This window comes from Aptenodytes patagonicus, chromosome 25, assembly GCF_965638725.1.
Source record: "Aptenodytes patagonicus chromosome 25, bAptPat1.pri.cur, whole genome shotgun sequence".
Classification (NCBI taxonomy): domain Eukaryota; kingdom Metazoa; phylum Chordata; class Aves; order Sphenisciformes; family Spheniscidae; genus Aptenodytes; species Aptenodytes patagonicus.
In genome coordinates this window covers 5,053,929-5,069,924 of record NC_134973.1, presented here as the reverse complement: position 1 = coordinate 5,069,924, position 15,996 = coordinate 5,053,929, and the positions used below count along the sequence as shown (strand labels likewise).

The window sequence follows — 15,996 nt, the reverse complement described above, 5'->3', positions numbered from 1 at the left end:
AGGCGCGTTCCCCGCCGGCCGTGATTGGCCAGGCGGAGGGAGCCAATAGGAGGGGGCGTTGTTGGGAGGACGGTGTTGTCAGGGCGGGCTGAGGGCGATGGCGGGGCTGGGCCGCTTCTGGCCGCGGGCTGTTGGCGGCAGGTAACGGCGGCCGCCGCCGCCTGCCCGGGGAGGGCTGAGGGCGGGCGGGGTGTGGTTTGACCCCCCCCCCCGGGGGGAGCGAGCGGGCCCTGGGCTGGTGGAGGGACACGACAGGGTCAGCCCCCTCCCTCGCTGCTGACAAAAAACCCCTTTATTTTCCTGTCGGCGGCAGCGCCGGGCTCGCTCTTCTCACTTCTCTGGGTTTTCTTTTCCTTTTTCCAAAGATTTTTCTTCCTGCAGCGAGCCGCAGCCTGCCCTTTCCAGCTCCGAACAGCCTCGGTCCTCTCGAGTTCCCTGGAGCTGCCTCTCAGAAGCCATCTCCCCTTCGAGCCCGCAGGCGTCTGCCCCAGCCCGGCGTCTTCCTGGAACCGCCAGCAGATCCGCACGAAAGCGCGTGGGAACGAGTATCAGCCGAACAACCGCAAGCGCAAACGGACCCATGGCTGGATCAAGCGCATCAGCACGCCGGCCGGCGTCGCGGTTATCCTCCGGCGCATGCTGAAGGGCAGGAAGTCTCTGAGCCACTGAGGGCTCTGCCCGCGAGGTCGATTTGGTCGTGGGGCGAGCCGGAATCGAGCCCTAGAGCTGCCACCGCCGCGACCCAGCCTGAGCGTCCGTGCCGAGGGAGACCGCGACGAGCAGCAGCGACCGATGGTCCCTCTCGTGTCGGGGAGCGTGTGAGGAATCGCGCTGGCTTGAGGGCGGCCTCCGAGGGCTTTGTTTAATGGCCGCTTTTTAAATCGTGACAGTATTGCCGCTTTGTGTGATTCAAAGATAAACTCGTGAGAACAGGAGCTGCGATTAAAGCCCCGCGACTCGCCTCGAGCTTCCTGCGCTAATTGTCAATGCCAAACTGACGGGGGGCCGGGGAGGGGAGGAAAGCTGGCTCGTTCGTGGGGTCCCAGCTGCTAGGGAGCCTTCGGAAGGGCGGCACGAGCGCGGAATCGGGGCTGAGGCTGGAGGGAACTTTGGGTTTAGTTTACACCGGCCGCGTCGGCGGCGCCTCTGCCCGCTCCGTCCCCCCTGAGGTGCTTCAGGACCGGGGTCCTGGTTCTCGGCCGCAGCTCTGGGCTGGGGACGGGGTGGAGGGGAGGAGCTGCCTTCTCCCGGCCACTGCCCTCCCGCCGCTGCCTCGTTCCCGCCGTGTAACGAACGGCGCCTTCGTTATAACGAGGGCCACGGGGAGCGGAGGCACGGACTACATCTCCCAGCGTGCCCCGCGGCCGGCGCTACATCCGGGTCCTCCCGCACTGCGCACTTCCCCCCCGGCCCTTCCGAGCGGGCATTTCCTGCCTCAACCTAACTCCACGCTCCTCGGCGCCGCGCTGAGTGACGGGCGCGGCGCCCAATAGAAGACGAGGGTGGAGCGGCGCGGGCCAATAGGAACGCGCGGGGCGGGCAGAGGAGGCAGTGGGCGGGTTGAGGCGCGGCGGCGGGGGAGGGGCGGCTCCTCACGGCTGGCGGCGGCGAAGATGGTAGGTGCCTCGCGCCCCCCGCCCGAAATGGCGGCGCCCCCGGCCCGGTGCTGCGAGGGGAGCGCGGCCCGTGGGGCCCCGCCGCTGCTGCCCCGCCGGCCGCGCCCCGCTGCCCCACCCAGCCCGGGGAGGGGACGGGAGGGCCCGCGGCCGCCTCCGGCCCTGCGGGGCCCGCAGCCTCCGGCGTCCCCGCGGAGGTGGGAGGGCGGCGGGGCTGAGGGGGCCCCGGCCCGAGGGCTGGGCGCCCCGAGGTGGGGTGTGGGGGGGGTGCCCCACCCTCTGGGACGGGGGTGTGCGGGGGGCCGGGGCACCCCGGGCCGGGGGTGTTGCGCGTCCCTAGCGACGGGGGCTGCGGGGGGTTGCTGTGCCCCGAGCCGGGGGTGTCCCACTCCCCAAGGGGTGGAGGGCTGTAGCGCCCCAAGATGGCGGGGCTCCCCACCCCCAGGGGTGGGGGGCTGAAGAGGGTAGAGACACCCTGAGCTGGGGACGCACCCCTTCTCTTGGGGCGGGGGGATGAGGGGAGCTGGGACACCCCAGGCTGGGGGGGGGGTCCCCCCTTCTAGTGATCGGGGGGACTGTGGTACTTCAGGGTACGGGCTATTCCCCACCGCGGCTGGAGCGCTCAGTGGAGGGCAAGGGCTCCCCCAGGGTGTGGCGTTTTCCCCCCCCTGCCCCGAGGGATGGGGGGGCTGACAGCAGCTGGGGCACTGCCAGGGCGCGGGGCGTTTCCTCCACCCCCAAGGCTGGGAGGCAGAAGGGGGAAATTGGGGCACCTCCGAGGTGCGGGCTGCTCCCCCGTCCCCAGGTCTGGGGGGGTGCACTAAGGGGGCTGTAGAGGTTGTTCAGTCCTTTCTGTGTCCCCTAAGCAGCAACAGGGACTTGGTCTGGTGCCTGAGCGTTTGGCAGCGCTGTCATAGCCGAGAGGCTTCCAGTCTCCCTCCTTCCCTTTGTAGCAACGTAATAATTTTTGGAGAAAGAGGGTTTTCCTTCTGCCCATCCGCAAACTCCTTAACTGAGGGAAAAACAGTGGTGCTCCTGTGGTGTCCGTGTACAGGCGTGCCGTGGCTGAGAGCTTAGGTGGCCGTTCCCAAGCCCGTGTTAGTGGTTTTCCTCTAACCCACGTCCACGTGTGCGTGCATCATGCTGGGACAGGGCCCTGTTTTCAGCATCTGTGTGCTGGGCCTTGTGTTGCTGAGCGCTGTTACTGCAGTTCCTTCCAAAAGCTGAGAATGGGGCACATATATATATATATATATTTTTTTTTTTTTTTTTTTTTTTTCACCTTTCTGCTTTTAGATGAGGACTATCATCTTCCTAGGAAGCTGAGCACCCTTGTTGACACAGGAAAAGTAGATGCATCTTATCTCTGCCTCACTTCCCAAATCATAGAAGGAACCAGTGTTGTCTTCTGATGTTGCTTAATCATGCTTGTTTGTTGGTTTTTTGAGTTTGCCTTTCCCCAGAGGAAATGAGGCATCTGTTCAGGTGCTGGTTTTTCACTTCCACACAGGATGTTCCATCAGCTTCGCTAGCTTGGCGGGGGTGCGCTTTCCTTGGTTAAAGAGTGGCAGAAGGCACACAGGGGGAGCGTTTCCTCGTGACATTATACGGGAGGTATGACTTGATGTGCCTTGTGCTATAGGTGTGTAAACATGGCAGTGACCTACTGGGGCTTATTTATCTGGTGCCCTTGGAGAAGATAAGGATCACTGCACTTGGAGTATTGTCTAATTCTGAATATCCAGGAATATGACTCCAGGCAATTCCTTCGAGGGGGCCTTTTTGGTGATCTCTGAGATCGTATCAGCAGATAGCCACTGAAATGTGCACGTATGCAGCAGGATTATCATTATCGGAGGGACAGCCTGTGTCACTGACAACCAGACTTTTCAGTTGAACTGGTGACGAGTGCTTAACGTGCTGGCTGGAGCCTAGGTTGGAGAAATGTCCGTCTCTCGTCGTTTTAGTGTCCCTGTTGTTCTGCTCTAGCTAAGTTCTGGCTGAGCAGTGGGCGCTGCTGGCGGGGCTGGAGCTGGTCCACCCAAGCGACTGCTGGCCTGAGAGAAGGAAAGGTGGTGGCCGAGAGCCAGGGACGCTCGTGGCTGTTAGAGCTGAGGTCTCCAGGTGTTCTCTGAGTGTAGTAACCTTCCTGCTTGCGAGTCTGCACTTAGCTGGTATATGTCCTGCTTCAGTTGTTTATATCACGGGGGGGACACGACCACATTCGCCATTTAAATTGCGTTTTGACTGATAATTTTAACAGTGTTTTTGCAACTTACTGGATGTAACTCACCCTGCTGTAAAAGTCCTTTAAAAGACTGCGGAATCCCTGGTGAGATCTGTGATCCCGCTCGCCCAGCCTCTTTCCAGGGAAACGTGGGCTCTGCTAGACCAAATCCCCAGCTGGAAAGTAGGGAATAGTCTAGCGTGAGGGACTTGGGGTGAGCTGTAGCTTATTGAAGAGGTACTTGAAGTTGTGTGCTCCTAAATAAGAGCAGTTATTTTCCATTCTTATAAGTAGTGATAAAGCCAAGTAGTTGTCAGGCTTTTCTTGCAATAAAAGAAATCAAGGACGTGTCTGTCTCGCTCTGGATTAGGCTGGTGTAGCGGAGCAGGTTACTTTGCATTAAATTTGCAGGCTTTTTATGACAATGGGAAGGTGAGATGCTTTGAAATGTAATGGGATATTTTTAAAGATCCTCAATCCTTCTAAACAGAATAATATAATTAGTAAATCTGGGCTATGTGGAGAAAACTGTATCTGGCTGTGCCTTCAGGAGTCGTTAAAGGGTTCCCCATCCTTTTCAGCCTGGGTGTCCTTGGGTAGTGTATGTGTTCGCTAATCGGTGCCGACTGTGGAAGTCAGTGAGAACAGATGAACAGAGAAATCCATCGGGGCAGGCGTGGGAAGCGGTGAGCTTGAGAGCACAACGCGGTCCGAAACCGAGGGCTTCTGTTATAGCAGAGCTGGAAGATCCTGCCTTAATTCCTGAGCTCAGCCGTGGTACGGACATTACGCAGACGAGCGAGCGATGGACTCTGTCCTGGAGAACTCGCGACCGAAGGCAGTGAAGGCACAGGGAAATAGTGTTGGTCCTGTGGGGGTTCAGATGGGCAAGAGGAATTTGAAATCTGCTGTTTGAACCCCAAGTCCAGTATTTTAACAAGATGATTTCTAAAACCAGGCATATGGGAAGAGTTGAACGTGGAAACTAGAATGTCAGTAGAGTTCTTTTTAAGAACAAAAGTATGAATAATATTTTCTGGTTTGGCTAATTATAGCTCTTTGCTTTGAATTAACGATGCAGCGTTAATAAAAATAATGGCTTCTATTTAAATGAAAACAACGTCTTCCAACCTAGCAGTTTTGTGGCAGTAGTGTCCATTTATGTGTTGCTTCCAACACTGAAATTAAATTACTTCTCATCTGCTGCTTTACTGTCCTTTTTAAAATGGCTTATAAACAAGGTGATGTATGTCCTGCAGTAGAATCCTTCAGTGTTCAGCAGAACAGGCTTTGAATCTTTAAGCAAGTATCATTATGATACAGGTAGCTGATCTAATGACTTAGAAAGGACCGTCTCAGGGCCTCCCTCTCCTCTGCTTATCACACAAGTACACCTTACATTTATTACCCATTTTCTCTTTACTTTAAAGACGTTGCTGGGCATCTTCCTTTGTCTCTGCTGTGAATAGAGAGGCTCCAACACACTTGTAAGCTCCGTTTTCTCCTGACCCCGGTAACGTTCTCCTCCCGCCCTCCTTTTTCACTCTGGAGAAGGAAATTCCTGTTTCACGCTGCTACGGCTTAATTAAACTGGGAGGGCTCTGCAGGGTTCCCGCGGCTGTTTAGCAAATAGCTTTGCTGGCCTGTGGGATCAACAGTTTTGTCGTGAGTGGAGATCTAACCACTTGCATCAAAACTTGGGGTGGTTTTTTGGGTTTGTTTTATTTTTTTTTTTTTGATGTACCAGTAGCCTTGACGCCTGTAGGGATGTGATCCTTCCAAAAAAAGGAAAAGTTGGGCCAGGCTGATAAGCGTGCGGTAAGGATTGGGCTTTTGAGGCCGCGTGGGCTTTCGTTGCTCTGCGGAACCAGCCTTGGTCTGTGACAAAGAATGTTAACTGGGAAGGCGAAAGAGCAACTAGATTGAGAGGGTGTAATATTCAAGGACTTCAGACGTCAGCGTAGCTGTGGCAGAGTTTCTCGTGTGATGTCGTGATTTGTGCTGGTACATTGCTGTGAATTCTGGTCTGCTACGTCAGTGGTGTTTGTATCTGCGTGGTGCAAATCTTCCTTCTGTCAGAGCTCACCCAGCTGGACACATACCTCTCTTTAATCACCTATATGCCAAAAGGTATTTAATTAGCATCTTTCTAACTGAATTACTGAACTTTGGGGATATAACGAGCCAAATGCAGAAGCTGGGGGCTGGCTTACTTTACAGAAACAGTTTTGGGCGGGGTTCAGTATCCAACAGCCATCTCGCTAGCCGGGACCTGGCAGCATCCTTCAATTCCTGCAGTTGTTTATCTTAATGACCTGAGCGACTCCTTCAAGAATCGGCAGAAAGCAAACAGCAACCAGAATATCACTCTTTCATTCCTCACCTACTTCTTTGTTTGTATTCTGTGTCTTTTTAGGCAGATTTTTTGAAAGGATTACCGGTCTACAACAAAAGCAACTTCAGCAGATTCCATGCGGATTCTGTATGTAAAGCATCAGTAAGTATTGCCACATCCTGGTGCTTTGGGGGAAGGTTTTCTTGCACGGCTCAAAGGTTGCTGGAGGGAACTAAACTTGAAATTAGTATTTTGTTTCTTAAAAAACATGTATGATCACAGCTGATAGTTTATGAGTTGAGATTGGCAAGGAAAACTTCCTGCCTGCTTTGGTGAGGAATGTGTCATCACATCAGCCAAACCACATCTGTGGTGCTTTCTTTATATATACGTTCTTTAGTAATAGTCTTACGCCCTGAAGAACACATGAAAAATGGACCTTCTTCCTTACATGTGTGTTTTAAAAAGCTGTAGCCGCGCAGTGTCACCTAACAGGGCAGAATATCACAATGCATTTGTAGCCCGCGTTAATGAGGGCCTTTTGGTTGGTTTAGCTGTGGTTGAGTTAAAAATCACCTTTTTGCTGTCTTTGTTCTGCAACTGTTCTAATTCTTCTACAGAATAGAAGACCATCGGTATATCTTCCCACGAGAGAATATCCATCCGAACAAAGTAAGTCTGCCCCGCTAAAGTTTGAGGTTTTTTAATAACTTTATTCTGTTCTAATACTAAAAATCTGGCGTACACATAATGTCCCTTATTTTAATCTTCAGATCAGGTGATACTATTGAACTGTCACCACAGTGATTAGCAGTGCATGTCCAGTTATTGGGTTTTGTGCTTTTCCTCCATCCTTATTAAGTGATCGGTGTTCCTGCATACTGTCCTTTCATTAAAAAGTATGTGAAGTAATGTGGCAATTGCTGCACCATTTTAAAAGTCATCTTTAAACTGACCTCAGTATGTTTTTCTCTCTCTCTTTTTTTTTTTTTTGGCAGTCATAGTAACAGAAAAGACAAATATACTTTTGCGTTATTTACATCAGCAGTGGGACAAAAAGGTATGGTTGTGTTTTCTTAATATTAACATTTTGTCTTGATTTGCTGACTCGGGCTAATTGAGCTGAATATTGATCACAATCAAAATATTGAAGATTAATTAAAAGAAAGTGCAAACTGCACTTCAGCAAAAGATAGCGTAAGGAGGCCCTGTCTCTGCACAACGCTGCTTTAAAAAAAACCAAACAAAAAAACCCACAACTTTTTCTTCCCTTTCAATTTAAGGGACGGTAACTCAGTGTTTAGTCTAGAACTTGGGAGACTGCAGTTACATCTCCCACTTACTGCAGTTTTCCTTTGTGACCTTGGCAAATTGGTCTCCCTGTGCCTCAGCGTCTACTTTACAGCTAGGGTAAAGCTGCTCTTACCTCCCAGGACCGTTAGGAGAAGGCGGATGAGGTTGTGCAGAATGTGAATGCGCTAATGAGGCTGTGTGAGTACCTTGGGTACAAAATCTGAGTTCTCGTACGAGGAACGCACAAATTAGTATGCTCTAGCTAGCGTTTGAGACTAGGAAGCTGGGGTACCTGGGTTGGGAGTACTCAGAACAAGGCGATGGCTTAGGAGCGGAGACGTCGAAGCAGTGAGTGTAATCATGGGCAGAGCAGAGGTTGCGGAAGAATGTGGAGAGAGGCAAAATTATAAGGAACCTTGAAGCTGAAAAGAAAGTATTTGTATGTGGCAGAAGGCTTTGGGAGATTTTGGTAAGTTCGGGGACTGACTCAGAGCAGTGGGAAAGAGGCTCTTACTCATGCCTATGCAGTATTTGAGATCTATAAATAAAAGGTGCTGAGATCAATGATTGGTGTGTTAGTCCCACCCTCAAATTTGAAGAGCAATCTAGAAGGAGCACCTTTCGGCTTTGGGCAAAATCCTCTTCAGTGTTTGTTCCAGTGTGTCAGTTAGGTCATCACGGCACTATATTCCATCTGGAAACTTTTACAAACAAGAATTTGTTCTACTGACACTAGCTCCCACCAGAATCTAAGGCTTTGGAGAGTTTCACTGTGGCTTTCTCTGTCCCAACAGAATGCAGCAAAGAAGAGAGATCAAGAGCAAGTGGAAATAGAAGGTGAGAATTCGGCGCCACCACGGAAAATCGCTCGGACAGACAGCCAGGATATGAACGAGGACACTTAAACTCTTGGCTTTCTCCTCGACTACTTTGCAGGCGCTTCCTGTTTTGTCTCAAAGTGTGTAAATTTTGCCCCTTGCCCCCATCTCTCACCCCTCCACTATGCAGCCCAAACCACTTCTGACTTCATAGGAGCCAATGTATTTATTTTTTTTTTCCTCTCCATTTTTTTATTTATGCCGTAAAACTTACGGAGCAGTGGTGGAACAATTCAGTAAATGGTGTAGTATAACCTTAGTTCCTCCTTTCTAAAAATATACACTGTCACTTTCACAGGTTTTGTTGAATCTGTTACCTAATCAACCAGATCTAGCTGTGGGAGCCTGGGTGGGAGCCACGGGTTATTACAGAACCCTTCAGTGGTATAGGCTTTCCGATTCATGTACCCGTTGACATATTCCAGACATATTCCAAGTGGTTAACTCTTTGGATGTGCCCAGTCCAGCCGTAAGTGTGGGGCCTTGCTATTTCTCGCAAATATTTGGAAACTGGCACTGCACTAAAAAAAAAATCATGGGTGTCATTTAGGGTTATGTTGATCTTGGCAAACGTGTTGTTGTCAACTTGATCTATCGGTTGTATTCTTTTGGTCTGTTCTGTAAGGGCCACGGTCATTTGGCAGCGTACGTTATCTCATGCATCAGTGGTCATGGAGAGTTCAAGTGAAAGGTGTGTTGCTTTTGTTGCTCTTAAATTCTAACCGTCTCTTGGTCTTGAACGGACTGACATGTGCAACTTCTCCGTTGGAATAAAAGGATACTCTTGTCCTATTCCGAGTATTTGCCTAACAGTGTATGTAAGCACCGGCTGATGGAATGGAGTTGGGCAGGCACCCTGCAGGCAGCGCTTGGCTGGATGAGTCTGAGAGCACCTCGGCGACTAGATCTAGTTCTCTGTCTCAACTGCCGGCTCTGAATAATGGTACGTTGTATTTTCCTGCGATATCGTCATGTCTGGAATGAAGTCCAGGACTTGGAGTTGATCAAAATGTGAGCTTCCATGGTCTCTGATGAAGACCAATCTCTTTTGGACTGTGACAGTTCAGTGCCTGTCGCCTGTAACCCTTCACTGACTCTTCAATAAGAGCCAAAATGGAGACCTGTAAGTCGTCTAGGTGGATTCAGAAGTTCAGAGACTAAAAGGAAACGAGCATCATCACCTGAAGGGGACAGGAAAGGTGTAGCTTAGTAATGATGTCTTGTCTGCTTTAACGTAAGAAGCTGACTTCACACTGTGTTAGTTTAAATTGTTGCATTTATAGCTGTGGTTTTTTTTCTCGTTGACAAATCCTAAATGCCAATTCAAGAAATCGCACGAATGTTTTTCTAGAGATCCTGGATAAGCCTCGTTTTGAGTGGCTGTGGCGGCCGCGAGCTTTGAGGGTTTCTGCTGTCCCCTTGTCCACGGCATCCCTGTCCAACCGGGGGACGCCACGTCTTCAGGTTTGGGGGCGAAGGGAACACGAAGGGAGAGAAACTGTTGCTGACGACCGTATGTTGCAAGGCAGAACCTTAGGAAGAGCAGGGCACAGCTCGCGTTGCATTTTTAAGTATACATTAGGCACCAAGTTTCTGATGCAGTGAGTGAATTTAACTTAACACTGAGTAGTTTTAGAACTTTGTATCTGCCTCAAAAAACGTTACCTTTTTGCTATGGCAGTAACCTCCAAATTACTGGAATGTCGTTGAAAATGCCAACTGTGTTGGTGAAGATAAAATACACTTGGGTTTCCGTGTGATTTACTGGCGACTGCAAGAGGACTCCTCCCAGAGTTGCGCTGTCAAAAAGTGCTTTTGTGCGAAGCGCAAGACGTTGACTGAAGATGCCGTGTTAGCGCCCGGCCTCGCAGGGATCATCTGAAGCTGAAACTGAAGAATCCTCTGAAGAGCCCTGAGATACCAAAAGAGGAAACGAACGTGCAGCTGGTGGTAAAGTGTGACCAATTTGTGTGTTTAGCAAAGCTTGAGAGCTGCGACCTTGCAGTAATGTTTGTACAGTGCTTTAAAGTTGTAAAATGCTGTATAATTCTCGATTGATACGGCAAGGTTTGAGCTTTGCTGACTTCTCTGCTAGACAGAGTGATGTACTATTAAAGAGAGTTGGCAGTTCCTTCCTGTTGTAAACCCCCGTCTTTGTTCCCTCCGTGTCTTCAAAAACGATCTTGTTGGTTATGGGAGCCTTTGAAATATTTCAGCTATTCTTAGGAGGTAAAAGAAAGCTGCCTTTTTAAAGTAGTTCTGGAGTGATGGAGAAACAAGTCTTCAAAGGGACGTGACTCTCGGTGTCACTTGGTTGGGGTTTTGTTTTTGCGTTGGTGGTTGTGTACAAGCAGTGTGGATTTCTACTACCCACAGTCAGTCTTTCTACCCCCCATCCGATCTGAAGCGAGGGCTCCCTTCCTTCCTCCTTCCTTCTCCAACTCACTTTTCCGTGCTGCTCCTGGCTCAAGAGTGCTGTCCTCAAGCTATTGCACTTTGATCCTATGTTCACGTCTGTTTAACACATGGTAAGTGTATCGGGTTTGAATGTCGCATGGAAGATCTTATTGGCCTAACTGTGACTTCCTGGTGCCTTAGTGCATTGAAAACAACAAAAAATGTTTAAAAAAAACCAGACCCCGGGTTTTTGCTGACCGCACTGTTTGTATAATACCTAGCTCCTCTGACTTCCAACTCTCTTGTTACAAAGTGACTGAGATTTAGTGACCCTCAGGGGTTTTTTGTATATGTCTGCATAGTGGTATTTTTATTGTTTCTGTTACCGATGTACACTAAAGGTTTGGGTTTTTTAATGAAAACTTGAGATACTTGTCAGAGATCAGAATTTTGCTTTTTCAGTTGAATAGTGCATCTTTTCTCAAGAGTCAAAGCAGCAGAAATGTGTTCTGTGATATTAGGGGACGATGAGTCCGTCTAGGAGCAGCTCCTTCCAGCAGACTGTCCTGTTCGCAGGCGTCTGTCCTGTATTAAGCAACGCTGGAGCTTGTGCCCAGTGCGAGCAATTAGATGTATGCTGGGTAAGTTTAGAATATTAAGAAGTTAGGTGCTGCCTTTTTCTAACATAAAAATACACTAGTGACTGATGTGCAGGGAAGCTAAAGTTTTGTTTAGGTTAATTCCTGATAGCATGTGATCGCTTCACTTTTTTTTAGGGGAGAAGTAGTAACAAAACGTACCTAAGAGTTAGAGATGGGAAAATGTCGAAAGAAAGGATAGACTTCAACGTGTTCTGTCCTCCGCCGTGAATTCGCAGGTAACTGTGTCTGAGCAGCGAAGTCTGTGTTTGTTGTTTGCGTCGATGGTTGACTCCTGCAGTTTGCTGGGTCAGTTTATTCTGTCGGAGTATGTTCAGTCAGGGAACGTTGGCACGTTCAGCTTTCAAGGTGTTTCCTGTTTCTGTCCTTGGAAGTTTTTCGAGACCCTAACGAACGATGCCCTGAGCAACCGGTTCCGCCTTCGGTGTCGCCCGTGCTTTAGGCAGGAGGCTGGAGGCGACCTCCCGGGGTCCCATCCAACCGGTAAACACCGGGAAGCGCGAAACGCAGCAGAACCTGTGGCTGGAAGGTTTGGTTTTGTACGAAGCTGGCGAGCTGTGGAGGACTGTTAGCAAAGCTTATGGAGTTTGCAAGCACGTGCAGAAGTTTTTGACGAGCCCTGAAACCACATTGCGCTACAAAGAACAGCGAGCGGCGGGGCGGAGGTCCAGACGAGGAGGGGAGGAAGGGAGCTGCTCAGCTCCCCGTCTGCCTGAGCCTGCGACTCGGCTTGGACCGAGGCTGTCGTGGGTTTAAACTCTTTACCACAGGAGTATTTAAGGTGGGCAGAAGTTTTTTTAGATTCATTTCACTAAGAGGATGCATTTAGATGCATTTCACTGTAAGAGGACAGGCTTTTAGAATCATTTAGATATGTTTAGATGTGATTTTAAAAAAAAAAAGACGACTTGTTTTCTTAGCCTTGGCAGGACATGAAGCAGCAGCAGCGTGCTGGTTTGGGTGGCTGGGATGCACGGCCCGATGGCTGTTGGGAGCTGGTTGCTGAGCCGGGCTGTGATGAATCCGAAGGACACGCTTAAGCCCAACGCTGTTTTCTGTCATCCTGGTAAATGTGCCAAGCTGTTAGTAAACTCCACGTGCGCGCAGTTGTTGGGGGTTGTACCGACAGCTCTGTGGGGGGGGAGGCTGTGAAGTTGGCTTTGGAGTCGGATCGGCTGGAAGATGGGTTTCCTTCCCTCTCCAGTGCGTGCCTTATGCAGCAGTTCAGTTGTTGGCGTTTGGACTGTTTCCTGTGAGGCAAATTTTGAACATGCTGGACATTAATCTTAAAATTTCCACTCTGTACGAGGTAGTTATAACGGGTGGGACTTCAAAGCTTTATTTTTTTGGTGAGCTCCTTGACACTGGCCTTAAGGGCAAAGACTAAGCAGGAGTCTTGGATTTTTTTTTTTTCTAACGCTGCAGCTATCGGCTACGTTACCACTTACCGTTTCCTGGCTTGTTTGTATACCACTAGCTTCATTTTTTGTTTTTAAGATTTTTTTAAAAAGACCTGTATATCTATAGTAGGAAAACTAATTTGTTTTCCTGGGTTAATGACATCAGCCTGGCAGCAGAGGAATTGTGTGGCACACTGACCGTGACCGGAGGGGTTCCAGCTGATCTCTCTCCGTGTCGGGTTTTGTCTTACATTTTTTGACGTGTAACAGAGAGTGGGAAATCCTTTTCTTTAAAGAAGAGAGGGTTGCATTTACCTGGGAGCAGCTAAGGGTGTTCCTGGGAGCAGTGCAGAGGATGTGCTGGCCGCTGTGCCCAGAAGGGGGTATTGCATCACGGCTTTGGTTAAGGACAGCCTGACCTTCGTGCCGTGCTTGACTGCGCTTTTGGGTTTCTCTGCTGCTGGTTCACAACATCTGCGCCCTGACAGCGGGGCGTGCAGCCCCGGGGTCTCGTCTAGCAGTTGATCTGGGATGTTTGCCGCTAGTAACCACCCGAAAAGGCTGAGTCAGCAGGCTATCCAGGTGGACTGGCTATGCCAGCTGACAGCTTACTTACGGGTCTAATGGTTGTGTCCAGCCGACACTAAATGACTTGCTGTCACAGCGTCGGCTTGCAGAGCTCGTCCTGAAACGCGTGCGCTGGCAGCTGAGTTATATTTCATATAAAAGATGTGTGTCATCTTGAGAGTTTAATGTCGGGGAGGAGACAGGACTGCTAGAACCTCATCTTTTTTTAACCACTGGGGAAGAAAAACATCTTCTAGATATTGAAAGGGCTGAACCTGCCCTGCAGGGAAGAACATCTTTGTAACTGAAACAAGGGAATGAGATACCAGCTTTCAAATTCTCTTTAACAATGAGATTCTGTTTTTAAAGGCAAAACTCACCTAGCGTGTCCCCAAATACGAAGAACTAAGGCTCCCTACGTGTGGGATTTTTCAGGATTGTGTTGTTCTAGGAATTGGAGAAAAAAAATAAAGTCTTATTGGCGGTCTTAATGCCTTTTGAGGAGTCTGGGTGGCTTTAACCTTTGTGGTAGAGTTCCAAGTTTTGCTGATGTAAACCTGAAAGTAAGTATTCGGCTGGCGAGATCGAAGGGCAGCGCCGTTAAAACGTGACCCTATTTCAACTCAGGACTTTTTTTTTCATATGGGAGGTGGCTGGCTGAATCAGTCGGGTGACCCAGGGTGAGCGGGCACGCCTGTGGACCGGCATTTGCTGCCGCAAACGCTGCGGTCGCAGACGAGGTTTTCCACAGGTCCTCACCTGCTCTCGCGCTCCTTCCCCTAACCGACTCCTCGGCAGCATTCGGAGGCGAGAGGCGGCCGCGCTCCTCAGCTCGCCAGCCCTGTGGGAAGGCGAAGCTGCCCTACAGCTGCCTCGTGCACGATGAGGATGGTAATTTGTGCTCTTTGTGCTATAACTCTGCTTTTTAATTTCCTCGCCTTCGTGACCGAAGCAAACTTCATTTGGCTAGCGACCAGCAGTAACGTTTCACTTTGCCTCATTGCTACCAGCTCCGTAAACATCCCCAGGGCGACTCGGCCCCGTTCGCTCTTCAGCGGACCGCGGTGCTGTAATCCCTGGGATGTTGCTGTTAAACACACACGGTGCTTTTATTTTTTTTTTTTTTTAATAACAGGTCAAACACTCTCCCCTGCATTGATTAAGCAGCACGTGTGTGAGTGTGAAAAGGGGTGAGGGGCTGGGGAGCATCGAGGCGGCGGCGTGAGCTGGTGGAGAGCAGGACTAGCTGTCCTGAACGATGGCTCTCGGGGCTGCAGGGACACGGGGTGACTAATGGCTTACTGTAAGAAATAGCATGACATCTGAATGGATGGTCGGAGCTGAGTCACCGCGTTGTCTCTGCTACAGTCGTGCCGATTTCCAAACGCATTCATTTCTTATTAATCAGCACACAGTGTGCCATTAACGGGCTTTATTGGGTATTTTTAGTTAAACCAGCCCGGCCTTGGCCAGTCGCACATCGCGGCTGAGCGTCTGAGAGCGCCTCGGAGCTTTCTGTCGTCCGCAACTTCTTTTAACTCCTCCGGTCCGTTCGGCACACGCCATCCCTGGCTGGTTTTTGCAACGCGGCGTCGAGCTTGTGAGTCTGTGTTACTTCCAACCTGTCTTTGCAACTTGAATTTTCCTCTTTTGCAAAAATATTGTCTCGTGGGGCTGGGAGATGGTGGTTTTTCCTGAAAGCTGCATGTTGGCAGAGGGGCTGCCCTAGTGGAGTGACTGTAAATACACTGTTAGTCGAATGTCACGGCCGTTGGATTTTTTTGCATTTATTTTTAAACTATTCCATGTTTGATACTGTGTATAATAAATTTGCAGAATTTAGAGGATTATAACCTTCGTCATTCTTCCTCTACCTGACAATACGCGCGAGAGCTGCGGTGTGGCTGCCGGAGGGCGCTTGGCATCGAACCCCGCCGGTGGGGCTTGTCCTTGTGTCGCTGTCTCAGAGCTTCGCCCCGCGTTAGAGGACTCTGAAGGGTGACAGCGTCCCTAACGTCCCCTTCCACCTTCCCCAGGGACGGGAGACCTGAGACTTGTCCCCCGAGCAGATGCGCTGTGCAAGCCGCTGCGGGCAATGATTTAGCCCACGCCTCAGGCTTGTTGAAATATATTTTTTTTTTTATTGCATTTCTGCAGGTTTTACAAAAATATGACAAAATAAATTAAAAAGAAATAAATAACCCCCTTCATTTCTTTTAATTTCCAAAGAAATAAAACACAGCAAGGGGAAAAAAAAAAAAACCAAAACACAAAACAAAACCAAAACAACCGAACTCTTCCCTCCTTTGTACAGCAACTGCCCGGAAGAGTGAGATACCGGACAGGCGGCCGCTTGTAGAAATACTTTGTATAGAGAAATGTTTAAAAAATGCCCTGGACTTGCGGGGTCCTGGCAGCAGCGGGACCCTGCCCTCTCCTCCGGCAAGCGATGCAGGAATAGATGGTACCAGGACTGTTACTCTCAGGAGGGAAATGGAATAAAAGAAACTCCCTTTAAGACCAGCGTGTGTTCAACAGTGGCAGAGGCGAGAGCTGGCCCCGACCAGCCAAACCCAAGCAGAGAATCTAAATGAAACGGAGAAAGGGAGAGCGTTGCGCGCCTC

At 50.0% G+C, this 15,996-nt stretch overlaps 2 protein-coding genes across 2 annotated transcripts; both read left to right on the top strand.

The window, feature by feature from the left end:
* The first annotated feature begins 63 nt into the window (after positions 1-63).
* MRPL34 (mitochondrial ribosomal protein L34) lies at positions 64-961 on the top strand. The gene is made up of 2 exons (XM_076359250.1): positions 64-141; positions 366-961. The coding sequence occupies exons 1-2, from the start codon at positions 98-100 to the stop codon at positions 667-669; spliced, it is 348 nt and encodes a 115-aa protein (XP_076215365.1). The 5' UTR covers positions 64-97; the 3' UTR covers positions 670-961.
* Positions 962-1,568: 607 nt separating this feature from the next.
* On the top strand, positions 1,569-15,225 carry DDA1 (DET1 and DDB1 associated 1). Its single transcript, XM_076359252.1, has 5 exons — positions 1,569-1,616; positions 6,260-6,340; positions 6,799-6,850; positions 7,177-7,238; positions 8,266-15,225. Exons 1-5 carry the CDS (start codon positions 1,614-1,616, stop codon positions 8,374-8,376), a joined length of 309 nt encoding a protein of 102 aa, XP_076215367.1. The 5' UTR covers positions 1,569-1,613; the 3' UTR covers positions 8,377-15,225.
* Positions 15,226-15,996: the final 771 nt, after the last annotated feature.

What these genes read in the sequence shown, in the direction of transcription:
- DDA1 (XM_076359252.1), top strand. An exon ending in AGAATATCCATCCGAACAAA is followed by an intron (nt 6,851 to 7,176) that starts GTAAGTCTGCCC and finishes TTTTTTTGGCAG; the next exon opens with TCATAGTAACAGAAAAGACA. An exon ending in ATCAGCAGTGGGACAAAAAG is followed by an intron (nt 7,239 to 8,265) that starts GTATGGTTGTGT and finishes CTGTCCCAACAG; the next exon opens with AATGCAGCAAAGAAGAGAGA.
- MRPL34 (XM_076359250.1), top strand. Translation starts at nt 98, where the DNA reads ATGGCGGGGCTGGGCCGCTTCTGGCCGCGGGCTGTTGGCGGCAG. An exon ending in CCGCGGGCTGTTGGCGGCAG is followed by an intron (nt 142 to 365) that starts GTAACGGCGGCC and finishes CTTTTTCCAAAG; the next exon opens with ATTTTTCTTCCTGCAGCGAG.